Raw genomic sequence first — 26,737 nt, 5'->3', positions numbered from 1 at the left:
GAGATTCATTGATTTAAGCTATGAATAAAGCCTTTTATTGCACAGCACTGTTTCTGTAAAAGAAATGCACTATATAAAGAATATTTTCTCAGTTGTTGTCCATGAAACAGTTCTTTACCCATTTATTCAGTTGAAACATGAACAGTCATAGGACCGTTTTTTGAATGTGGATGGACGCAATGTTTTCTATCTTTCATGCCATTTATTTATCTGAAATCTTTTTTAAGTAGATTTCTATTTTGAGAGGTGTACAGTTTCAATTGTAATTAATTTATCAGCATTTAACTCTAAGGGCTTTGTGGGATAAAGTTCCAGTAACACAAAACATAAGAAATTAAGTTAAATATTTGGTATGAATATAAGTAAGAAGGTAATTCTATGTATTGTAACATTATTATTACTAATCAAACTGTTATGGTGTAAAAAAGGCTTCCAAACTTGGCCTCTGTAGCATAAATATATGTAATAAAGCCACAGGTGTTACTTGGTTTAATGTGTTCTTTTCTTTTAACTTAAGTTACTATGCCAAATATATATTTTAGTCTTTTAAAAAGTCCTTAAATTTTTTAATTTCATCTTTAATGATCTAGAAGCAATGGCATACAGTACAGTTGGTATAGAAAATAAACTTTTTAGTAAATTTTGTGATTTTAACATCCCAGTGAAAGATATAACACTAACATGTCATAAACAACCATGAACACTGATTTGGAAAAGCATCACCTAAGCATTTCCTAAAAATAACTTGTAAACAGGTATTTAAAGAAGAAATCTGCTCAGGGTATTTGATAAAGAAAAGCATTGCCACTGAGCAGTGCTGTGCTGCAGCTAAATTGAAGCACTTGCCCTCAGATAGACTATAGACCACCTAAAATACAATTCCAGGAACATTAGGATGTTTTTTTTTTATATTTTGCATAAAAGGAAAACTAGATACTAGTACTAGGACTTTACAAGATACCATAGCAAATGTTTAAACTGAGAAATTTTACGATTTTATGCACAAAATGAGCTCATTTTAAATTTAATGCTTGCTACTATACTGTATAGGTCTCAAAAAAAGTTGGGATAAGAGTCTCACAGGTACCCTTTACCATGTTGTAGCATCTCTTCTTTTTAAAACAGTTTGAAGAAGTCTGGGCATAAACGTTATGAGTTTCTGGATTTTGGTGTTGGAATTTGGACCCATTCGTCCCTGATTTAGGTTTCCAGCTGCCGAAGAGTCTGCGGTTTGATGCACCAAATGTTCTCTATAGGAAATGACTGGCCAATTCAGCACCCGGACTCTTCTACTGTGAAGCCATGCTATTATAAAAATGCATGCCACACTTTTCATATATTTATTTGTCAACTATTTATTATTTTCCTTTAACTTAACAATTATGTGACACTTTGTGTTGGTCAATCACATAAAATCCCAATAAATTCATTTACGTTGGTAGTCGTAACGGGACAAAATGTGGAAAAATTCAAGGGGTATGAATACTTTTGCAAGGCAGTATTATTATTATTATTATTAGCTGGGGATGTCATTGATATATATAAACTCTTTACCTAATAAATCTTAGATTTTTATTCCTCTGCTTTTTCTCAACCAATCCGCATCTGTTTTTGTCCAGGAATCTGAAATGCAACAGATTCGCACAAACTAACTATTCACAGCTATCTGCTGGTATTATTTTCACTAACTTCCAAGGTTCTCATTATATCTGTAGCATAATGGCAACAGCTAATAGCCTAAAATGCAATCATTTTAATTTGGATAACGACACTTGCAGTGAACGTAGCACTATCCAATATGGCGGCGCTGCTCGACCACCGGCACTACTACCCTTCTAGTCTCTATAATATATCTATTTACAGTCGTGTACGTTCTAACTAGCAGTTTCGCTACCGCTTCAGCGTTAACTACTTTCTGAAGCACATGCCGCTATAATTTTAAGACAGTAGTTATACGCTTTTACGTGTTTTAATTCCAACAGACAGTAAGAAAATTTAAACAGGGGTTAATAAAAACACCGAGACCACGTGACACAGCCCTTCAAGATGGTGGACAGTGTGTGTGTGTCTGTATGACGAGTTAAGATTTGCGCCTGGGCACTTCTCAGTTAATTTTCGTTTAGTTAAAAACGTTAATGCATCCGGGCATTTCCACAGCAGGTAGATGTGTGTTGTAAGCGATGTGTGAGTTCTGCTGCACAGACAGCTCTAGTTCACCTCCGAACATGGCTGGAGTTCCTGACGGTTTTTATGGAAGAGTTTGGGATGTTTACCAGCGCTTTCTGTTCTTTTGAGGGATCGAAATGTCGCTCAGAGAGCTGAAGGTGTGCTTGCTTGGGGTAAGAAGCATTTAACATTATGTTCACTAGGTGTTTTCGCTAAGTTGTTTCAGCAGGAGGAAGCATTTGTTGCTGATCAGCGTTTCTTGTTTTCTGCGGGTGTAATATGACGGGTGGAGCTTTGCGAGCAGGGTCGGCTGTGGGGAATCTCACTTTACACCCGAGTGCTAACACACACACACACACACACCAGTGTCTAAGCGCACCATTGAACTCTTCCGAACGAGAGGTAATACGATCTGGACATCAAAGCCAGTGTTCCCTTGTCCTCACGTGTATAATTACGTCATATATTAACGCGAGATGAAATCCGCAGTAAATATGAGGAAATCCACTTGATTTGCTGTCTTTTAGAAAGACCCCAGTGTCCTCCTATCCTCCAGATCAACTCAACTTTTGTTCTGGATAAAGAATATGAAAAAGTATTAGTACCACCCAAGAGTGTAGTTCTTCAGAAGGAGTTTCACAAACAGCTAAACAGCTCTTTTCAGAGTGGTGGTGTAAATATATAACCTTAATAATCATATTTGTCTTTCGCTGTTCCCTTAATGCGCGTCATTTATTGTGATCCTGACCTGTCAGCACTTTACCACTGTGGCTTGTGGGGACATCTAGTGTTTAAACAGTGCAATTGTTCATAGAATGCTCGTTTGCGCAACGTGCAGGGTCACAATTTTGCACCGAGTTACGTCGTGTCACAATGTACACAATGTGCTCCCCCCAATTAAACAAAAAAACTACTAAACATTACTCGTTTAAATGTATTCATTAAATTCTAAGAGATGTTATATTATTCTTAAAAATGAACCTTCTTATTTTTAGATTGTGCAATCTGAGTCCAGACATATTATTATTATTATTATTATTATTATTATATAGTATTTTTTTTTTTTTATTGAAAGATAACAAAAGTTGTTTTCTAAAGATTTTCAGATTTTTTCCCTCAAGTTTCTCGGTGTGATACTGAGCTTGGTTTTAAAGGAAGTTTCATTTTTTTCCCAATAAAGGTTGATTTGTCCAGATATTTTTCAAGCTGCATGTTTTTCACTAATAAACATACACATACTGTCAGTAAAATTTGTTCCTTTTTTTCTTAATTCAATCTACATTTTCACTTAATTATTGAGAAGAAATGGTTTGGCTCAGTACCTTTGCACAGTACTCTGTGTGTGTATGTACAGTTGAATTCTATATTTCGTACTCCTTGAAATGTATTCGGAACTGTTTTCTCATCATTCTTTCCACAATGACAAAGTAAAAACAGGTATTTGGAGTGTTATCCTATTTTATTTAAAATTAAGACAGAAATATCCTATTTACATACAGTAGCAGTCAAAAGTTTGGATCCACTTTCTATAGCCATGGTCTTTCCCGATGTGTATTTCTCTTCTACATCACAAAAACAATGCTGACGACTCTGCAATGCCTTCATACCAGCTTTAGTCTGACCTGCTGTAAATTGGTGATTTTTGAGGTAAGGGTTGGTCTTGCTTTCCTGGGGTGGTTTTTACCTGACCTAGTTTCATCATGATGTTTCAGCATACCGTTCTTGCAAGAACGATTCCTGATTCCTGTTATTTCATAGTTTTGAAAAAAATTAAAAATTAAAATCCACTATTGTTCTAGAATTTAGAAAATACACCTAAACTTTGCCTGGTGTGTTTGAAACTTTCGACTAGTACTGTACTGTATGTATTTAGATGCATCACTTTGTACAGTGCTTAGTTAAAGCTTGATTGGCACTATTGACAGCATCAAGTCTTTTTGTGGATGATGCTAGAGGTTTGGCCCAATCTTCTCTGTTTGAAGTTTCTTTTGTTCTTCTTGGCAGAATTGATCAAATGCAACCAGGTTGGATGGGCAGCTTTGTGCAAAGCCAATTTTCAGGTCCCTTAAGAGATGTTCTATTGGGTTCAGGTCAGGTTCTAATGCCACTTATGTGTTTTCTTGGCAGGGTTTAGGCTATGTTTAGAGTTGCTGTTTAAATGTAAACAGTATCTGCAGCCTGAGATTCCGAGCACTCTGCAAAAGGCTTTCAATCAGTATTACTCTATATTTTTTTCTGTATAATTTTTCTATCTGTTTTGTTTCTTCAAATCCGAGTCAAAGAAAAATATTTTACCATTCTGCCTTGACCAGTTGCTGCAATGCGCTATTAATTTCAGAAACCACAGAGACAATAATTTGCCATGCCCTTTTCTTATGGTGCCTTGGTGGCCTTTTTTAATGTTATTGAAATTATCAAAATGTGTTTGATATCGGCAAGTAAAATTGCAAACCACTACTTCAGTAAATGCCTTGGTGTCGTTGCTATTTGTAGAACGTTCAAGGCAATTACTGCAATGCCTCTTGAGACACGAAATTCATCTGACGATAGGGATAGGGATGGTATTAATATGGCAATGTGCACTGCCTGATTTCCTACACACAAGTGTTGTGCCAATAGACCCCAAGGATTTTTCTTCTCTGATGATCTGAGGGCTTCAGGGGCCTCCAGCAAGCTTTCATGTTCCTTTTAAGAGATGTTCTATTGGGTTCAGGTAGGGACTTCCACAGAGTTCTTTTAGTAAGATAGGTGTGTTTTTTTCCCTAGTTTGTCTTATTAATTAAATTAACCATAGGTAGACTCCAATCAGGTTGTAGAAGTATCTTATAGACCAATGACACGAAAAGGTTGAATCAAAGCTCAATTGCAAGGATATAAAAAGGGATCAAATTTTTATAAACTAAACACTCCAAGCACCATTGTAAAGTACTGTGTTAAGAATGTGGAAAAGTCATTTGAATCAAGTTTAAGATGAATGTGAAACACAAAATATGGAAAACTTGAAAGGGTCTGAAAATTTAGTTGGCTCTGTGTTTATATATGTCTGTATGTATGTATGCACACCCTGATCAGCCATAACATTAACATTCATTATCAATTATATACACAAGTAAACCCATGACAAAATCACCTAAGGCACATTCACGCCTGCAGGAAGTGAAGGCTAGTCTGGCTGGTGCGATCCTACTAAATAAATCAATGCTGGAATTCGACAGATGTTCACTTAAATTCTCAACATTAAAGTCCAAAGCGGTGTCTATGAAAGGAAGGTGACCATCATTAGGCGGATATATAGGCAAAAATATAAATAAACCCATCAAAGTTATGAGAAAAATATTGGGAGTGGTCAATACAACAGTTTAGAAGATTCTTAAAAAGAAGGAATTGATTGAAAAGCTCAGCAACAGCAAAAGGCCTGGAAGACCCTGGAAAAAAGAGTGATTCAAAGCATACCACATGATCTTTTAAACATGGTGGAGGCAGTGTTTGAGGCAGCATAGGTGTATGGCTGCCAATGCAACTGAGTCATTGTTGTTTATTGATGACATGACTGCTAATAAAGGTAGGAAGATTAATTCTAACGTGTATAAACCCATACTCTCTGCTAAGATTTAGGCAAATGCTGCAAAACTGATATGACACCTGTTCATGTTGCACGTGGATAAGGACAAAAACAAAAACATACAGTGGAAATTACTCAAAGCAAAGACATGGGATATTCTTCACTGTCCAAGTCAGTCCCCTGATCACCACCCAATAAAGCAAACTTTTCCATAATTGAAAAGTAATACCCGTGTACAGTACAATTAAATGTACTGTTTTGGATGCTGGTTTCGTGAGTTCAAAATGCTTTTGCTGTATGCAGAAATTAAAATTAATTTTCTCTGTCGCAGTTCATTGATTTCATAGATTTTTTTTATACATAGCTGAGCTAAAAAACGATATATATGGAGTGGTATCTTCATTTTAGATGTCAAAAAAAATTGTGTTCTCCTGTGTTTTCTTTTTTGTGGGAAACGAGTCCAAATGGCTCATTGTGTGTTTTAGGTTGCCGACCCCTGACCCCTCAATTATTCAACACACTATGTAACCAGTGCAAAATGAATGTGTGGCAACAGAAAAATATCCATGGCCACTGCTGTCTATGCTCGACGTGTGCTGACAAGCCAATGGCAGTTGAAAAGGCGAATATTGGACAACATCAATGTACAGCCTATAAACTATTGTATCTTTAATATACATACAGAATTTTTTTCCGTATATGATTGACTTGTGTTTAGGTGTCTGTGTGTGTGTATGTATGTATGTATGTATGTGTGTGTATATATATATATATATATATATATATATACATATATATATATATACATACATACATACACACATACATACACATATATATATATATATATATATATATATAAGTTCATATTTTTTATTTTATTGTGTTATAGGACACTGGGGTTGGAAAGTCAAGTATTGTGTGCAGATTTGTAGAGGACAGCTTTGATCCCAACATTAATCCTACAATTGGGTAAGCTCTTTATTTACTCATTCAGTAGTCATCTTGAATATCATCACATGATGAATAATAACATTACCAGGATCATAAAGAGGTCTATTATTTATACTTTACTTATCTTGTGCAAGTGAAGTAAACTAGTTGTAAACGAGGGGTTTTGATCAGGCAAGATAAATATATTTCAGTAACAATTGATTTAATGCCTGGACACTTTAAAAGAATGAATGCTGTTTGGAGTGTTTACACTTTGGTAGTAGTTGTACCAAATAATTATTCTACTTTTATGTCTTTTTTTCGCAGGGCATCATTTATGACGAAGACGGTACAGTACCAAAATGAGCTCCATAAGTTTCTTATTTGGGACACAGCTGGACAAGAAAGGGTATACACACACATTTGCCAGAATAGCAGTAAAACTCAGTAATACATTTATAAACTATTTTTTTTAGTTGTTGCTGCCTGGAAGCTATGCTTCTGTGATTTATTTTGGATTTATTCTTGACTGGTAATATGGTAATATTCTTTGTCATATTTACATGATTGTTTGATCCAGCTTCATGCCTTAATTAATGTTAATTCTATAATGTTGTTTGGAAGTGTCTACAATCAAAAGTAGTTCCAGTCCCCTTTAAGTTGTGCCTCGTTGGCATGGCTTACTAAGACATATTAAAGGGAATCAAGCTCAGTATTCAGTGTGATAGATTGATATCGCTTGGTTCGAAGGGTTAAGTTCACTTACATACAGTAGCATTCCCTCTCAGCCCTCCGGTCCCCCAACGAACCAGACTCCATACTACCAGTAACCTCATCTACACTACTATCACCTTTCCCAGTCCACTGTACAGAAGGCCCCATGGGAATCTAGTAGGGGTGGCTGTGACAAGTTTGCTTTGTCGCTGCTTCTCACTCATCCTTATAATTCCATACGATTACAGTTGGCACTTCAATCAACCGATTTGACATTCACCTGACATTCAAATCTGTCCTCCCATATACAAGGTAAGAAATGTTCTGGTCTTTAGAAAACCATCTACAGATACAGACATGCTATTCCCCTCCACATCTCCAGCCATCACTTGGTATTTTTGTCAGTTATTCTCCCTGACTTGCGTAATATCAAATATCAATACCTTTCCCCAACTTATTAAAACCTCCACTCTGTATCCTCTTTCTCTGTACGTTCTTGCACCCTATCACCCTCTAAGCCTGGGGTCCTAGACACATTCCTCTATTTACTTTCCTCATCCATGGATCTCCTCTGGCTGCTGTCTTCTCAATGTTGGAAGCTTTCTTGTCATATTCCCTGATGGAGAGCATTGAGAGGAGTAGAGAGAATGTAGAGGAAATCACAGCTCAATAAATATTGTGATCTGATACTTTCCTGTCCAAACCCTCATTTGATGTGTCTTTTGCTAAGACCAGCTTTTACTAGTAAGAACTAGAAGCTTCTGCAAGATCCTCCCGTAACTCCTAAACTACACGTTCTGAATCTACTTTTCTTTATCTTTCTCTGGCACATACAATGCCTCCACCTCCCTATTGTAGATCCTATCCCTTCCTCAGTGTTTCAGACCATCTCACAAAACCTCCTTCCCTTCATCCCTATTATTTTTAATGACCATACTGTATCAACAGGTCATGTACCAACAGTGTTTGAGGAAGCAAGCATTATTTACCATACATACTGAAGAATCCCACTCTAGATCAGTTAGACAGCTGTAACTATCAAATAGCATCATTTTTTACTTTTGTAAAATCCTTTACTGAGGTGTACTATGGTTTTAGATCAGCTGTCATCAGTCTGATCTGACCTTGACCCTTTGCATTTGATACACTTACTGTTACAAGACATCTTGAGGTGTCTTGAAATTCATGCCATCGTGCAGCAATGATTTGCTTTATACCTAAAGGGAGTTATACCAGGTCATATTGAGGGGATTCACATCTGCTTCGTGCATATTTTACATAGGTGTCCCAAAGTTCTCAGTGCCTGGTTGTTTTTTGTTCTTCCTTTAACCTGCTGTTTGGTATACACTTATCTCTCCAACTCATTTCTCCAGTCTTCCCTACTCATTGTTGTTCCATGTTTGTGGCATTTACATTAAGGAAATGATATCAATTAATAGTTTTGTGGCTTGCTTTTAGTAAAATGAAAGAATGCTTATGTATTGCTTATTTATGGAGTTACACTATACAAATATGCATGAGAATGCGCTACTCATCTGTCATGTACAGTGGGGCAAAAAAGGATTTAGTCAGCCACCAATTGTGCAAGTTCTCCCACTTAAAAAGAGGAGAGATGCCTGTAATTTTCATCATAGATATACCTCACCTATGAGAGACAAAATAAGAAAGAAAAATCCAGAAAATCACGTTGTAGGATTTTTTAAAGAATTTATTTGCAAATTATGGTGGAAAATAAGTATTTGGTTAATAACAAAATTTCAGCTTAATACTTTGCTATGTACCCTTTGTTGGCAGTGACAGAGGTCAAACATTTTCTGTAGGTCTTCACAAGGTTTTCACACACTGTTGCTGGTATTTTGGCTCATTCCTCCATGCAGATCTCCTCTAGAGCAGTGATGTTTTGGGGCTGTCGCTGGGCAACACGGACTTTTAACTCCCTCCAAAGATTTTCTATGGCGTTGAGATCTGGAGACTGGCTAAGCCACTCCGTCGTTGTTGGTTTGTGCTCTGACATAAACTGCCAACTGTGGGACCTTATATAGATGGGTGTGTGCCTTTCCAAATCAAGGATGATCAGGGGAAACAGGATGCGTCTAATCTCAATTTTGCAAAGGCTGTGAATACTTATGTGCATGTGCTTTTTCAATTTTTTTATTTTTAATACATTTGCAAAAATCTCAACTTTTGCAACTTTTTTCAGGTTGTCATTATGGGGTGTTGTGTGTAGAATTCTGAGAAAAAAAATTAATTTAATCTATTTTAGAATAAGGCTGTGACATAACAAAATGTGGAAAACGTGATGCGCTGTGAATACGTTCTGGATGCACTGTATTTATTATGTCAGAATCACTTGTTGTCAGCCATTAAAAGCTATTAAATTTTTTTATGGTATAGCCAGTGAATTATTCAAAGTTCATTGTTGTCACAGGATTTTTATTTTTATTAACATACAAAAAAGTATCACAAGGTTTTTATATTCTAGAAAGATAATGTGGTTCGTCTTCTTCTTATTTTTGCATCGCACAGTTCACTTTCTATTTTGCTTTGATTATCATTAATTATAAAAAAGAAAGTCCAAATTAATGTCATACATTCACTTACATGACGGCACACGCCAGTTTTGTAGTGTAGCATGGTATCAGATGTAAATAATAGCATGGCTGTATAATAAGTACTGCAGACATAATATAGGTCAAACTTGCAAATAAGCTAGCTAACAGTATTCTAACAGTAGCACTTTAATAGGAATAATTAGGCAATTAATACTAATTATTAATTAGTACAATTTTTTTTTATTAACAGTTAATACTAATACCTTACCCTTTTTGTATTTGTGTATGATTAAAACTAGAATAGAATTAAATTAAAATAATTTTAAGATACAATGACTGCGTATAGGCCTAAATGCAAAATAAATAATAATGATAATAATAATTTTTTTAAATCCAAAACCATACACCTTACATGTTTTTATCAATAAAACAAAGGCTGCAAAAGGACTACTCGACCAGTGCTCAGCTGATTAGCCTTAGCTATAGTTCATTCTGTGATAATTCTGCATATACCTTTAAGTAGTACAACAAAAACACGTACACTCTATCATCCAATGATCGTGAGCCATCTGTTGTTGCCTCTCATGGGGAATGGGGTGCACTCTCATGTCAATCATAGCAGCATTAGACAATCATTGCATCTGCACTTTATCCTCACCTCATAATAATGTGTGCAGCAGTTAAAGAAGGACATGTCCTCTTGTCTCAGAGGACACATACTGTATAATAGCCTTCACTCTCCCTGTCGAATTTTCATTTTATTTGTACAACAAAAAGCTCTGGCAGTTGTTATTTTAAGAAAGGTAAAGGTTATTTACAGTGCCTTGCAAAAGTATTCATACCGCTTGACCCTTTCCACATTTTGTCATGTTATAACCACAAGCGTAAATGTATTTTATTGGGATTTTATGTGATGGACCAACACAAAGTGGCATATAATTGTGAATTAGAAGGAAAATGGGTTTCAAAATTTTTGACAAAAAAATATCTGAAAAGTGTTGCGTGCATTTGTATTCAGCCACCATGAGTCAACACCTTGTAGAATCTTCTTTTGCTGCAATTACAGCTGCAATTCCTTTGTGGTATGTTTCTACCAGTTTTGCACATCTAGATAGTGAAATTTTTGCCCAAACGTCTTTGCAAGAAGATGGAGAGGAGATGGGGAACATCTGTGAACAGCAGTTTTCAAGTCTTGCCACAGTTTCTCAATTGGATTTGGGTTTGGACTTTGACATGGCTTTTGTAACACATGAATGCGTTTTGATCTGAACTGTTCCATTGTAGCTCTGGCTGTATGTTTAGGGTTGTTATCCTGCTGGAAGGTGAATCTCTGCCCCAGTCTCAAGTCTTTTGCAGACTGTAACAGATTTTTTTCAGGTTAGTCTTCCATCCACACATGATGTATTGCAGTTAGGCCAATAAATTCAGTTTGGTCTTATCTGCCCAGAGCAACTTCTTTCACATGTTTGCTTTGTCTCCCACATGGCTTTTCGCAAACTGCAAAACAAGACTTCTTCAAAAATGGCTTTCTTCTTGCCACTCTACCATAAAGGCCAGATTTGTGGAGTGCATGGTGGACAGATTCTCCCACCTGAGCTCTGGATCCCTGCAGCTCCTCTGCAGTTACATCTCGGCTGCTTCTCTGATTAATGATTTCCTAGCGTGACTTGGCTGTCAGTTTAGGTGAATTGCCATGTTAGCAGTTGTGTTGTTCAAGGTTTGCAGTTATACTCTTTCAGTTTTTGGATGATGAATTGAACAGTACTTCGTGAGATGTTCAAAACTTGGGATATTTTTTTTATAGCCTAACCCTTCTTTAAACTTCTCCACAACTTCATCCTTGACCTGTCTGGTGTGTTCCTTGGGCTTTATGCTCCCTAAACCTTCACAGAACAGCTGTATTTATACTGAGATTAAATTACACACAGGTGGATTCTTTACTATTGAGGTGACTTCTGAAGGCAATTGGTTCTACTGGATTTTAGTTAGGTTTTAGAGTAAAGGGAGCTGAATACAAATGCACACCACACATTTCAGATTTTATTTGCAAAAATAATCAAAAAACATTTATTATTTTCCTTCCATTACACAATTATGTGCCACTTTGTGTTGGTCTATCATGAAATCTCAAGAAAATACATTTACGTTTGTGCTTGTAGCATGACAAAATGTGGAAATGTTTAAGAGGTATAATTTTTTTTGCACTGTAATAATCTGTTTTCTTAAATGCATATCACTGAATTTTCCATTAAAGTTACAACATTTTTGTATGCTGTCAATTTTAGTTCTTACGACAAAATTAAAAATCAGTATCAGCCAAAATTGATATCATGTCAACAGTTTATTCAGAATTTTTTTTAAGTAAATATTAATAGTAGAAACTGAATATTAAATTTGCAATAAGCAATACAGGTATGTCCAAGCTGTAGTTGAACCTCAAGTGTGATGTAGTGCAACCAATAGGTAGAAGTTGTGGTGTGTGTGTGATTAACAGGCCCCTTATTATCATATGGGTAGGAAAATACAGATGTACATTTTATTGATAAGTGCCTAGAGGATAATAAACATAATGATTAAAAATTATTAATGGCTTTGAATTTATTTCTTGAATTGTATATTATATAAAACTTTTTATTTAATTAGTCATGACATTTTTATTTATCCGTTATTGACCCAAGGAATGCAGTTGTGGACAAAACATCACTTACTCACACCATAACACTAATAATCTGTCTTTTTTCATCCCCATAGTTCCGTGCCCTTGCCCCTATGTACTACAGAGGCTCAGCTGCAGCCATCATTGTTTATGACATCACAAAAGAGGTATAAATCATTTCTTTATTGTTTATAGTAAAGATATTTGACCAGAACAACCTCTGAAAATATCTATCAAATGCATGTACTGTAATATAGTGTGATGAATGTGGATATTTTTATAACAATTTTATCAAAATAAAAACAAAAACATATTTGACTTTTCATGCAATTAATCTAGAATACGTAAAGGCTTCACTTATTAAATAAAATTCTGAAAGAAAATTTATCTTTTCACTTAACTTCATTGATTTCATTGACTTTAACTAAGATAATTTGTATCCTGGAATATGCCTGATCCCTGTGGGAAATACAGTGGGGCAAAAAAGTATTTAGTCAGCCACCAATTGTGCAAGTTCTCCCACTTAAATAAGCTGAGAGATGCCTGTAATTTTCATCATAGGTATACCTCAACTATGAGAGACAAAATAAGAAAAAACAATCCAGAAAAATCACACACTAGGGTTTTTAAAGAATTTATTTGCAAGTTATGTTGGAAAATAAGTATTTGGTCAATAACAAAATTCCAGCTCAATACTTTGTTATATACCCTTTGTATTTTGGCCCATTCCTCCATGCAGATCTCCTTTTACAGCAGTGATGTTTTGGGGCTGTCGCTGGGCAAGACCCCAATCAAATACATCTACATCATCCTGTAGAGAAAGCAAAAAAACACAGTAGTGACTTGTGAACATCTCTGTAAGAGTGGCTCAGTCTAAAGCAGAACCTGAACCCTGTGGCGAAACCTGTAAATAACAATAAAAATTAATATGACGCTGCCCATCTAACCTTAAATGAAAGTGTGCCAAGCTTATAGCATTATTTACAGAAGACTTGAGACCATCAATGCTTGTGTGTAGAATTTTGAGGAGGGGGGGCGGTTGATATTAATCCATTGTGAATAATCCATCCAAGTTTCCCATTTTCCCTGTTGTTTCACACATCCTCATGTGAATATATAAATAGTATGAAATGGGAAACTGGTGCGCTATGTATGGTGTTCAATCCCTTGGGGTTACACACAGGATAGTGCCTTTGATCAGAGTTTTTTCGGGAGGGGGCTTTAGGATTCAGCCTTGTTTTAGAAGCTAGTTAACTTGAACAAAAACAAATTGAACAGTTTAGAGGCAATTTGGAAAGATTTGGAAGTTATTAAGGAGATAAACTGTTGTTTAAGAGCATTGTGTGCTTTCTTGCTGAAAGTGCTTCTGTGTCAGGTTGTGGGTTTTGGCATGTAGTGGTGAAGCTGCTCTTGCCTCTTTCCAGTACTGCAGTCCTTACCGGCCTGCTTCCACCCATGCTGGCGACCAACTGTTATTTAATGATTGGTAGAATACATGTGACGCGGAGTGAAACATATAGGGAAACATATAGGGGCCAGGGGTAGCTCAGTGGTTAAGGCATTGGCCTATGGTTCGGAAGATCCCAGGTTCAAACCCCACAACCACCAAGTTGCCACTGTTGGGCCCTTGAGCAAGGCCCTTAACCCCCAACTGCTCAGATGTGTAATGAGATAAAAATGTAAGTCGCTCTGGATAAGAGCGTCTGTCAAATGCCTAAATGGAAATGTGGAAACACTCTAGTGCTGTTATGCTCTATATCACCACTCATGGAATGCCTCTCATCCAGTCAGAATACTTGGTTGGTAAAATGTTGTACAGTATAATGTGGCATAAAGCATGATTTTTTCCCCCCTCTCTCTCAGGAGTCCTTTCTAACTTTAAAGAACTGGGTAAAGGAGCTTCGTCAGCATGGACCACCTAACATAGTGGTGGCCATTGCAGGCAACAAATGTGATCTTTCTGATGCCAGGTAAATTTTTCTATTTCCCCTTGGCCTGCATATAGATGTGAGTTAGCCTACTTACTCTCGCTAGCTAAATAAAAGACCTGTGTAGAGAACAAAACTATCATGTTTTTTTTTTTCAACAATATTTTTATTGATTTTAAACAGGAATGTTCCAATGCACACATTATAAACCCCTTATAAACCCGCATACCTCTCACCCCACCCATCTCTTACTCCAAGTATCTCTTACTCCAGCCTTGCGTGTCTAAAAACGGCTAGACACCAGGCATATTTTAAGAATGGAAATGAAAGGAAAGAAACAAAAAGATGGAGCTGAAAGTCTGGGTTTTTATGTAAAAAAAGAAAAAAAGGAGGGGAGATTTCAAGTCTGAATCATGGATTGAGTAGTGAATCCAGGGACAAACAGGACATAATATCTCTGAGCCACTGGGTGTGAGTGGGTGACGTGGCATCCTTCCACTTAAATAAAAGAGAACGCCTGGCCAGGAGTGTTGCAAAAGATGATAAATGCCGTTTAGCTGGAGTTAGACACTTACCTTCCTCTTCAGTGATGTCAAAAAGAGCAATCAGAGGGTTTACAGTAGTTCAAGAGTGCATTTCAATATGTACAACAAGGTTGGGAAGACATCCCTCCAGAGTTTTTACAAATTTTAGCATGTCCACTACATATGAATAAGAGACACCCCTCCGCTTTTACATTTATCACATCTGGGTAGAAATGAGAAAGCTTAGGTTTGGAAAAATGAGTCCTATGTACAACCTTAAACTGTAATAAAGAGTGACAAGCACATAAGGAGGTTGAGTTGACAAGCTTGAAAATTGAATTCCATGTATTATGACAGTATCTTTTTCCCAAGCAGTTATAATCTTAGCACGGTGGTGTAGTGGTTAGCACTGTCGCCTTGCACCTCCAAGGTCGGGGTTCGATTCCCGTCTCTGTGTGCATGACGTTTGCATGTTTTCCCCGTGCTCGGTGGATTTTACTCCGGGTACTCCGGCTTCCTCCCACAGTCCAAAGATATACAGGTTAGGCTAATTGGCATTCCCAAAATTGCCCGTAGTGTGTGAATGGGTGTGTGTGTGAGCCCTGTGATGGATTAGCACCCTGTCCAGGGTGTACCCCGCTTTGTACCCCAAGCCTCCTGGGATAGGCTCCAGGTCCCTGCGACCCTGAATACAGGATAAAGTAGTATAGAAGGTGAGAGAGAATTTTAATCTTAAAGGATTGTGACTCAAACCCATTAATCCACCATAAATAGTGGATATTAGGCCTTTACGCAGCGGGGACAAACAGGAAATTATCTATGATATTTGTATCCGGAGCCTCAGGGAAATTGGTTATGGATGAGCTAATGAAGTGTCTTACTTGCAAATATCTGAAAAAGTGAGATTTGGATAGGTTAAAAAATTCAGAAAACTGTTCAAACAATTCAAACCTATGATCAACACAAAGACCATTGCAAAGCTTGATACTTACGGTACTATTCCTGAAACACTGAATCATGTAAAGAACGTTGAAAGAGATGGTTAGAGATGATGGAACTGGAAAGAGAAAAGCACAGAAACCCACTCTCCTTCCTGAAGTATGCCTAATAACAGAATTATTCATTGATTTAATTGAGGGGATAGGGAGTGCAAATCCAAGAAGTGCAGAGTTTATCTCCATTTCCATCCAGGTAGGCCGATTAGGTTGGTTATGAAAATATGCCCAAAAGATTAAACATCGAACATTTAATGCCATGGCTCCACCCCATAGTAGTATTGGGTAGAGCCATGCCTTCATCTTTTTTAGATTTTTGAAGTAAAAGAAAAAAAGTAATAATGTTTTCTTGTAATTGTAATAACAAGATAGGTAAACTGATTCTTCACTATCTTGAGCATGAGTTTTTTATTTGTTTATTTTTATTAGTCAGTCCATGTTCTTCTATCTGTATATGTACAGTGGTGTGAAAAACTATTTGCCCCCTTCCTGATTTCTTATTCTTTTGCATGTTTGTCACACTTAAATGTTTCTGATCATCAAACACATTTAACTATTAGTCAAAGATAACACAAGTAAACACAAAATGCAGTTTTTAAATGATGGTTTTTATTATTTAGGGAGAAAAAAAATCCAAACTTACATGGCCCTGTGTGAAAAAGTAATTGCCCCCTGAACCTAATAACTGATTGGGCCACCCTTAGCAGCAATAACTGCAATCAAGTGTTTGCGATAACTTGCAACGAGTCTTTTACAGAGCTCTGGAGGAATTTTGGCCCACTCATCTTTGCAGAATTGTTGTAATTCAGCTTTATTTGAGAGTTTTCTAGCATGAACCGCCTTTTTAAGGTCATGCCACAACATCTCAATAGGATTCAGGTCAGGACTTTGACTGGGCCACTCCAAAGTCTTCATTTTGTTTTTCTTCAGCCATTCAGAGGTGGATTTGCTGGTGTGTTTTGGGTCATTGTCCTGCTGCAGCACCCAAGATCGCTTCAGCTTGAGTTGACGAACAGAGGGCCGGACATTCTCCTTTAGGATTTTTTGGTAGACAGTAGAATTCATGGTTCCATCTATCACAGCAAGCCATCCAGGTCCTGAAGCAGCAAAACAACCCCAGACCATCACACTACCACCCCCATATTTTACTGTTGGTATGGTGTTCTTTTTCTGAAATGCTGTGTTACTTTTACGCCAGATGTAACGGGACACGCACCTTCCAAAAAGTTCAACTTTTGTCTCGTCGGTCCACAAGGTATTTTCCCAAAAGTCTTGGCAATCACTGAGATGTTTTTTAGCAAAATTGAGACGAGCCTTGATGTTCTTTTTGCTTAAGTGGTTTGCGCCTTGGAAATCTGCCATGCAGGCCGTTTTTGCCCAGTCTCTTTCTTTTGGTGGAGTCGTGAACACTGACCTTAATTGAGGCAAGTGAGGCCTGCAGTTCTTTAGTTGTTGTCCTGGGGTCTTTTGTGGCCTCTCGGATGAGTTGTCTCTGCGCTCTTGGGGTAATTTTGGTCGGCTGGCCACTCCTGGGAAGGTTCACCACTGTTCCATGTTTTTGCCATTTGTGGATGATGGCTCTCACTGTGGTTCGCTGGAGTCCCAAGGCTTTGGAAATGGCTTTATAACCTGTACCAGACTGATAGATCTCAATTACTTTTGTTCTCATTTTTTTCTGAATTTCTTTGGATCTTGGCATAATGTCTAGCTTTTGAGGTGCTTTTGGTCTACTTCTCTGTGTCAGGTAGCTCCTATTTAAGTGATTTTTTGATTGAAACAGGTGTGGCAGTAATCAGGCCTGGGGGTGACTACAGAAATTATACTTTTAACTGTGATAAACCACAGTTAAGTTATTTTTTAACAAGGGGGGCAATTACTTTTTCACACAGGGCCATGTAGATTTGGAGTTTTTTTTCTCCCTTAATAACATAATCTTCATTTAAAAACTGCATTTTGTGTTCAATTATGTTATCTTTGACTAATAGTTAACGGTTTTTGATGAGCAGAAACATTTAAGTGTGACAAACCTGCAAAAGAATAAGAAATCAGGAAGGGGGCAAATAGTTTTTCACACCACTGTATGTTTAATTTGTTTGTAATGAAGTGTAAATAAAAGAAGTAGGTAACATGATAGACTTTGTTGTGTTTAAGGTGGGTAATTTAACCAAAAGATAAAACCTATTTGGAGAAATCAAGTGTAATTGGGACTACAGGTTTTTTAAATTTTGCTTTTGCATGCCACTCTAGTTAATATAGAGTAAAACAATCAAGATATAATTGGTAAAGACCTTCAGCTTCAGTCTTGCATTAACCACCTAAGAAATGCAGCCAAGAATGTATCCCAAGAACAGCTACCAAATGCAAATTTAACACTTATAAACACGACCAAGGCTCGAATTTACTAATTATCTCACAACCACTGGTAGGAATCTGCTTAAAATTCATTTAGCTCCAAACCTGGAAATCTTCCTAACTCTGAGTAGTATGACCACAACTTCCTGAATGCAGCCTGTTTTGACCGGTATGAATGTATGATTCTGTGGGGCTGTAAGAGAAGAGTTTAATTTATTATTTCTGACACTGTCGGTTGTGTCACTGTTTCAAAGCTGTATCTATGCTGTTATTAAAAAATATACATTATCAGTCACCTATGGAGACATGTATTGTTACACACAAAAATATTTTTTGTTCAAACGTGTCTTTTATGCTCTGTGTTACTAAAACATCTCTCCTCTGCACGCCATTTCTTTGCTACTCCTAACCAGTTAGGACACCTCTGGAACTCTCCTACATTTTTGGTGAATTGCTCTTACTCCTGCTCCTCAATACTCCATGAAATAAAGAATGTCATGAAATGACCAAGAAGCAAACTGCAACTATTCGTCATAATACCAGTGACCCAGTTTTTGAGTTCCTGCAACTGTTCTGCTTATGAGGCAGTTTCACTTTTGAACATGTGAAAAAGAGGAACTGTTAAAAAACCATTTAAATGAATGCTGGGAGTCAAAACTTTAAGTAAACCTTACTGCCTCATTACAAATCCATTGTGGTCATGAACAGAGGCAAAAATATGAAAAGTGTATTGCTGTCCTGGATCTGACAGTATATGGGCATGCACATTTGAACTATTATATTATTCCTTTTGGTATTTTATGCAATACATACCATAAAAGTACACATTTATATTTCATTCACAGTGCTCATATGGACATTTGTGATTTTATTTGTTTATTTATTATAATTTTTTTTATTCTTTATTATTCTTGTCTATTTGAGGTTACTTTAAGACAAGTCATCAAAATTATTTCCCTTACTTTATATGTAAAAATGGGCCATATTAGACACACATTGTTTATTGTAAACAAGTGTTGTTTTGATAGGATATGTAAATTGATGTAAACAATATGTTATGATGAAGAAATAAATCAGTGAAATGTATGTATGCTAAAATTCAACTGCATTATTTAAATATTATTTGATTGGTACAATATATTGTAAAAAAAAAAACTTATTTATTTATTCTCCGTTCTCCCCCTTTTTTATAGAGAGGTACTGGAGAAGGATGCCAAGGACTATGCAGACTCGATCCATGCTATTTTTGTAGAAACTAGTGCCAAAAATGCTGTTAACATCAATGAAATCTTCACTGAGATAAGTAAGAGCCTAGTTAAGCAGTCACCTTTGTTACTTTAGGAAATGTGGGCCACGGTCTTGCGTAAATAGACTTATTGTGCTCATATATTCGTGCCACAGGGATCTCAACTTGTGCATTAAATTGTGAAAGGATGTGGACACTTCACCAACAAACTGAATGTGCTGTTATAGATTTAGTCCACTTTTGGTGTTTTAACAACATTCACTCTTCTGTGATACATGACTGGTGGGGATTTGTGCCCATTTAGCTGCAAAAGTGAGGTCCGCCCTGAACGCTTGATGGAGAAGGCGTTGTGCGTAGTCAGCGTTCCAATTCCATGTATGTTCTGTACGGTTAGCCAGGGACTGATTTAAGGGGCCTATTTTTTTGTGCCCCTAACACTTGCCTCAAGATACATATCTGTAAAACTTTTCATTCATACAGGTGAAGTTGAAAATAATTGACACTAACAGGTTCACCAGAGAATACACCAAGGACAAGAAGTTGGCCTTACAGACTGTAAACGTCTAATGCAGATTGATGAGAACCTAAAAAATAAAAGTCTACAGATAAGCCACACGCACTGACTAATACACTGCCTGCAGTTTGACTCCCACTGCAACATAAATTGGGTGTCATAAAGACTGTACCACATGGCAGAAAAACATCCTCACCTCCACTGAAGCCAAAAACAAGAAATACAAGCATCTTAAGAAGCTCTCAAGGCCTGCAGATATCTTTAGTGGGCTTTTAACAAACGAGCTTCCAGAAGAACAACAAAGAGTTAAAATCCAGTCTTATCATACCTTATGTGACTGTAGTGTCTAGGATGCTAAAAAGGATTTTTGTAAAACACCACATTGTTGTTTTTGTTGTTGTTTGACTTTTTGGCCATTTCCTTGGGCACAGGACTACTGTAATTATAAAAGATGTTTATGTTTTTTTCTTTTAGGTCCAATACAGGGGAGTTTTTAATGCTAAACCATATAAGCATTCTATACAATTGTGTGCTTTCAGCTTTGTGACAACTATTCGGCCCAAATATGGGTGTAATGATCATGTGTCCACATACTTATGGCTATATAGTGTTGCTGCTTAAAGGACTTTCTGAATGCATTTTAACTAATGATTTGTATGTCATTTTTATCTTTTCATTTTAGGTCAGAAGATTCCACTTTTAGATACGAGTGACTCAGGTGTGAGGGGTTTAAAACTGCGACGTCAACAGTCAGACTTAACCAGGGAACGCACTTGCTGCTGATGCACAATTAGGCCAAATCTATTTCTACCTTTTTTTTTTCACCTCTTGATTGATAAGAAACAGAATGGATAACAATAAACTTCTAATAGGAGCACAAGAAGAACATTATGACATCACCATCTTGAAATCTTAATCAGTTAAAACCTAATTTCACTTTTTGAAATTGTTTATATATATATATGCTACCTATACTTATGACTTTTTGTCCATGGCTAACTAAAGTGGCATAGACTCAGTTACCTGCTTATCGCTGCTTTTTGCTTTTTTTTTTTTTTTTTTTTTTATCTCCAAAAATTTTAAAGGAAAATGAAAAAAGGCACTGGTTTTATTTCTTTTAACAAATCAAAATGTTCTTGCTTTCTGGTTTTCCATAACCTATATCAATACACTGTGTGTGGATACGTGAGGCTGACATGGATTCAGTTTAACATGTTATGTTAAATCCATAACAAAGGGCAGTTTACTGTAAATTGATTTTAAAAAGAAACTATCTCCTTTGAGACTGGTGCAGCGTTCATCTGAAGAAGTTTAGCTTTTTTTCTTGCAGTGAAATCCTTTGAGCACTTTTTGAAATTCTTTTAGATTGCACCAAAAGAATGAATTTGCCTCATTAAACTGAATGATTTGCACAGTGGATAGCTGTCACTATCAGAGTAGATGTTGATCTTTATTTAGAGATAATGTTAGTCTTAAATAGTTTAAAGTCAGCTATTTAGGTTTCACATTCTAAAATTTATGTTCCTGCTCAGAGAGAGTACCCTCTGTCATTTAAGTGTTTTTCCAACTCCCAACACACCTGATTCATCCAGTCAGTCAAATAACAGCTCTTCCTAAACTAAGCTGGGTATTTAGGGGTATGGACTAAATTGTGTAGGACAGAGGGTTCTCCAGGGCCAGGTCAGTTTACCTTATTATTAACCTGAATTAACCTATTTGTAATAGGGTTATATTAGTATGTATTTAAGTATTATCTCTCTATGTTATCTTTATAGTCTGACAGGCTGATGAATGCAACAAAGAACTGAAAAACAAGAAAACTCTGGGTTAATGAAAAATATTTCTTTGTGGCATGGCAGCTAATAACATTTTATTTAGATTTGTTTTAACTAGGTTGAAGTGAAAAGAAATAAACCTTTCAACACATTTTAAAATATAATATTTCTGCGTATTTGCAGCAATATGCTTAATTGGCCTGGACATGTTCCATGCTGTTTAATTAGGTTGATCAGAATCGCTTGCTTTTAGGAACCAACTTGTCAGAGTTAACTTGGTCGTTGTAAAGTAACAGTTTGCCAGTAAAAGGACAAGTAAAAGGACATTTGAACTTTTGGAATTGAGTAAAGTACTATCTGGCTGGAAAAGAGGAACTTTTAGGTCCAGATTTGAATAGAATGTATATGAATGTGAAAAATATATTTCATTTCAGTTACTGTATTAGATATCTCAATTGTCTGTACTGTACATGTCACAAAAAAGTTCCCCCCAGAAAAAAACACCCAGAGTCCATTTCCCAAACAACCCACCTATCTTGAGCATCATTAGTATTACTAAGATAAGATGTGTACTTTTTTTTTTTTTTACATAAAATGAATATTAAAAAGATAAACTGCCTGAATACTAATTTAATTCCTGTGTTGACTTGTGAATATGACCAGTGTGGCTAATATGTACCTAAACAATGATTCCAAAGCAATGGCTACAGTATATGATTTAGAGACTGGTGGATGCAACAATAATTGGCAGCCTGCTTACGCATGCTTAAGCAACTGCGAGTTGTGACAATATTTTTGATGAATGAAGTACGGTGATGCGACCGTTGGCTACAGTGAAACATTTGAATAGGGCCATGTCCAAGAACATTTAGAGAGTGGAACCCCCAATCTTTAAAAACCAACAAATAAATTGTCACCAACTTGCAGAAGAGACAACTGTCTCTGGGAATTGTCACAATCATTCATGGACACCGCAGTCCCACCGAAGCAGGCAGTATAATGAGGACTCGGGTACTGAGAAAACTCTACATAGATGGCATCCAAGTTCTAAAGAAATGCTGGGATAAATTCATTAGTGTGGCAGGGGATTATATAGAGAAATGGTGGTAGTATTTACTCTCATAACTATGTTCTTTACTGCCAAACAAAAAGTCTTGGTTTGACTTGAAGGGGACCTATTATGAAAAATATAATGTTTAGTAATTTGTAGACATTCAGATGTGTCACCATTGTGTGTACAAACAAACTTTGTGAGGGAAAATAAAACATTGCCTGTTTTTGTTATTTTCGTTTGTTATTTCATTTTCCATTTTTGAATTGGCTGGGATTTAAACAAAGTCAAGTTGATTTCCCCTCTGTTGTGACCTCATATAAAAAGATACTTTTCCCTGGCTTGTTGCTCAGATCTACTGTTCTCTCTGACAGGGGAGGGCTCAACACAAGCTCATTTACATGGACACAGTGTGTTTAAAATAGGAATGAAAGGCATTTAAGGTATAGAAAATGCAACAGCTGCAAAATTAACAGACATACTTTTAGAGGACCTCTGAGACATACAGTATGTTAACTTGTTAAAAAGAGTAAAATATGGGACCTTTAAACAGTATTTTATTTCAGCATATTGTCTATGTTCTTTTAAAGTAACACAGAATATAAAATGTTTTACGTTTATACTGGAGGATCGTAAGTTTATGGCTATGGAATTTTTACCAGTAAAATACCAGTATTTACTGGCTAACTCTGATGTCCTGCGATATGCAGTATATACATTGTAGGGCTACAATATGAAGTAATATTATCGTAGTCCACTGTTCTTCAATAATGGAAGCAGGTGCAGCCAAAGGTCAAATGAGATGTTTAACTTAATTTAAATATTTAATATAACACAGTGAAACCTCGGATTGCGAGTAACCTGGTTTGCAAGTGTTCCAAAAGATGAGCAAAGATTTTTTATAATTTTTGACTTGGAAAACAAGCAAGTCTTGATTTGCGAGTACCGAGTATTATGTATCACGCATGCGCTTCGTGTTTTGAGGCCGAGCGTCATGTGATCACAACTGAGCCAATGGTTTTTCTCTCTTTTCTGCTGCGGAGTTGTGGGTAATCGACTTCCCTGCTGGGTTGCGTGTGTCCTTGGAAGTTAAAGTGTGTTGAGTATGTAAAAAAGTATTGGCTTATTTTAAATAATATTAAAATTAGGTCACCTCTAAATGGCCTTCATGAGCATTCCTAGCTGTAAAAAAGCCTGCTGTGTCGCCAGTGTTAAAGACTATGACATAGACACTATAAGCAAGGATGGAAAATTATTCCATTCATGGCAACCAAAAAGGATATGAAGAGACATTTTCATGGTCTGAGTTTTGAGTCTGATTAAATTCTATACATCCTGCACCTTACACATACACACACATGGTCTCTTTACTCTAGTACTGTAGAATGTAAAACCTGGTATTGTGAGTAACGTGGTCTGCGAGTGTTTTGCAAGTTGAACAAAATTTTTTTAATAAATCTTACAGTAAGTTGGTAAATGAGCTAGCTATGAGCAGTACGTTTACGTTTTATCTGCTGAGCATCACATGATCACAACTGAGCCAAGGGTTCTTCTCGTGTACGTCACTAGTATAGTCTGTGCACGATTGTACTGTTTACTAAAGCATTGTGACGACGTGTGAAAAGACGTGTAAAACATTGTTTTTTTATTTTGTGTCCAAGTGTAGTAACTGTTCTTTAGTAACTGTACTGCAATAACAGTCGATGAGTAAAAAGAGTTTAAAAAGGCTGAGCACTGCGTGGGATGGTTTTGTTTAACAACAATGCAATAGCACAATTCTGCGAAATCCTCAAAAGGAGGAGTCCAGTGTCATTGGAAAGGTTCCTTATTGAATTCACACAAAAAAAAGATTCCAGTTTGCAGACAGAGACTTTATTAATCATTTTTAGATACAGTGGAACCGCATAATTTGTTCCGGAAGTGGGCTCGTATTACAAAACATTCGTAGGCAAATTACTTACAATTCCGCAGCGCAAGAGAGACACTCGGCCTCAAAACAAGAAGCTTGGTGCTCATAAACCAAGACAATACTCTTTTTTTCAAGTAAAAATTATTTAAAAAATCTTTGAATAATCCGTGGTTCCATTGTATAATATAAATATAGGTGGACTATAGCACGAATTACCTGAGTTCCCATTATTGCTTATAGGACATTCGCTTTGGATTTCGAGCCCACTCCAGAACAAATTATGCTTTTTGCTGTAATGTATTACTGTAATGCATTTGGCGCTGTAAGGAACATTTACATAGTTTTTTATGAAGCCAGAAGTGTTTCATATCCCATTTTTGAAAATGGATTTAGATTGATGATAATGAGTCTGAGGGCACAAAGACAAAAGGTCACTCATGTAGACCAAATGGAAAGGAACCAAAGAAAGCCATAAGAAATCCCTTTTGCAGTTCCACATGGCTTGTCTCGAGATGACTTATGGCTTTTTTTCAACAAACGCTTTCTTCTTGTCACTCCTCCATAAGGCCAGATTTGTGGAGTGCACGACTACTACTGAGCAGATTCTCCCACCTGAGATGTGGATCTCAGCAGCTCCTCCAGAGGTATCATGCGCCTCCCGGCCTTTTTGGTGGACGGTGATGTCTTGGTAAATCTTCAGCTGTGCCATACTCTTTCCATTTACGGATGATGGATTGAAAAGTGCTCTGTGAGATGGTCAAAGCTTGGGATATTTTTTTTATTACCTAACCCTGCTTTAAACTTCTCCACAACTTTATTCCTGACCTGTCTGGTGTGTTCCTTGTACTTCATAATGCTGTTTGTTTACTAATGTTCTTTAACAAATCTCTGAAAGCTTCACAAAACAGCTGTATTTATACTAAGATTAAACTACACACAGGTGGACTCTTTACTAATTAGCTGATTTGGTTCCACTGGATTATTATTGGTTGGCCATTGGTTTCACTGGATTTTACAGTAGTTGGGAGTATCTGATTGATTTCCCCTCACTTTTCAGATTTTTATTTGTAATAAATCATGAAAATTTCATAATTCAAAAATAAAAATTTCCTTCCACTCAACAATCATGTGCTACTTTGTGTTGGTCTATCACATAAAATTGCAATAAAATACTGTACATTCATGTTTGTGGTTGAACAGGACTAAATGTGAAAAAGTTCAATGGGTATGAATACTTTTGCAAGGCACTGTAAGTCCCTGTAAGCTGGAAAAGGAAATTAGCTCCTGAAGCTCTCCCAAGTTATGAATTGGTTTTGCTTGATAATTGTCTTAAAGCTGCGGTCATCCCTGCTGCTTTTTGCATCTTTTGCTATCACTCTCTTTCCTTCCCATCAACTTTCCATGAATATGCTTTGATATACTCTCATCCTCTGGACAGCAGTCGAGTCAGCAGTCTTACCAATGCAGTTATTGAATTAGACCAAGATATACATGTATTTATTTTGTATGGGTAATCTACTTAAAGAGAAATATTCTAATATTTAAACAAGAATGAAAACAAAAAAGGTTGAAATATTTCAGCTTACATGTAGTGACTCTGAAATATATGATAGTTTCAGTTTTTTAAATATATTACAAAGGGAATGTAGGAATATGATATGAAGCCCTATAAGTATGCTTTTAAAATGCTTCCTGACAATCCTGTTGGCCAAGATCTGTTTCCGGAGACACTTCCTGAGTTAGCCCTGCTCCACCATTTCCATTACCTGTTGTGTCTCAGCTTTATACTGCACTCTCTCTACCAAGCTCAACAGCATCCTCTGGCACCAAGGATGTACTGCTGTTTCCCCAGCTGGGCTT

The 26,737-nt window shown here is 36.7% G+C and overlaps 1 protein-coding gene across 1 annotated transcript; it reads left to right on the top strand.

Moving 5' to 3' along the window:
- The first annotated feature begins 1,824 nt into the window (after positions 1-1,824).
- Positions 1,825-23,201, top strand: rab22a (RAB22A, member RAS oncogene family). The gene is made up of 7 exons (XM_053498304.1): positions 1,825-2,339; positions 6,621-6,700; positions 6,989-7,070; positions 12,679-12,750; positions 14,447-14,553; positions 19,576-19,685; positions 20,825-23,201. Exons 1-7 carry the CDS (start codon positions 2,304-2,306, stop codon positions 20,923-20,925), a joined length of 588 nt encoding a protein of 195 aa, XP_053354279.1. The 5' UTR covers positions 1,825-2,303; the 3' UTR covers positions 20,926-23,201.
- Positions 23,202-26,737: the final 3,536 nt, after the last annotated feature.

This window comes from Clarias gariepinus, chromosome 6, assembly GCF_024256425.1.
Source record: "Clarias gariepinus isolate MV-2021 ecotype Netherlands chromosome 6, CGAR_prim_01v2, whole genome shotgun sequence".
NCBI classification, from domain to species: Eukaryota; Metazoa; Chordata; class Actinopteri; order Siluriformes; family Clariidae; genus Clarias; species Clarias gariepinus.
Note: the sequence above shows the minus strand (reverse complement) of the source record. Positions and strands in the feature narration are given on the sequence as shown.

Excerpts from the sequence above, each read along its gene's own strand:
- rab22a (XM_053498304.1), top strand. The coding sequence starts at position 2,304 with ATGTCGCTCAGAGAGCTGAAGGTGTGCTTGCTTGGG. Across the intron at positions 6,701-6,988 it reads AACATTAATCCTACAATTGG|GGCATCATTTATGACGAAGA; the intron begins GTAAGCTCTTTA and ends TTTTTTTCGCAG. Across the intron at positions 14,554-19,575 it reads TGTGATCTTTCTGATGCCAG|AGAGGTACTGGAGAAGGATG; the intron begins GTAAATTTTTCT and ends CCTTTTTTATAG.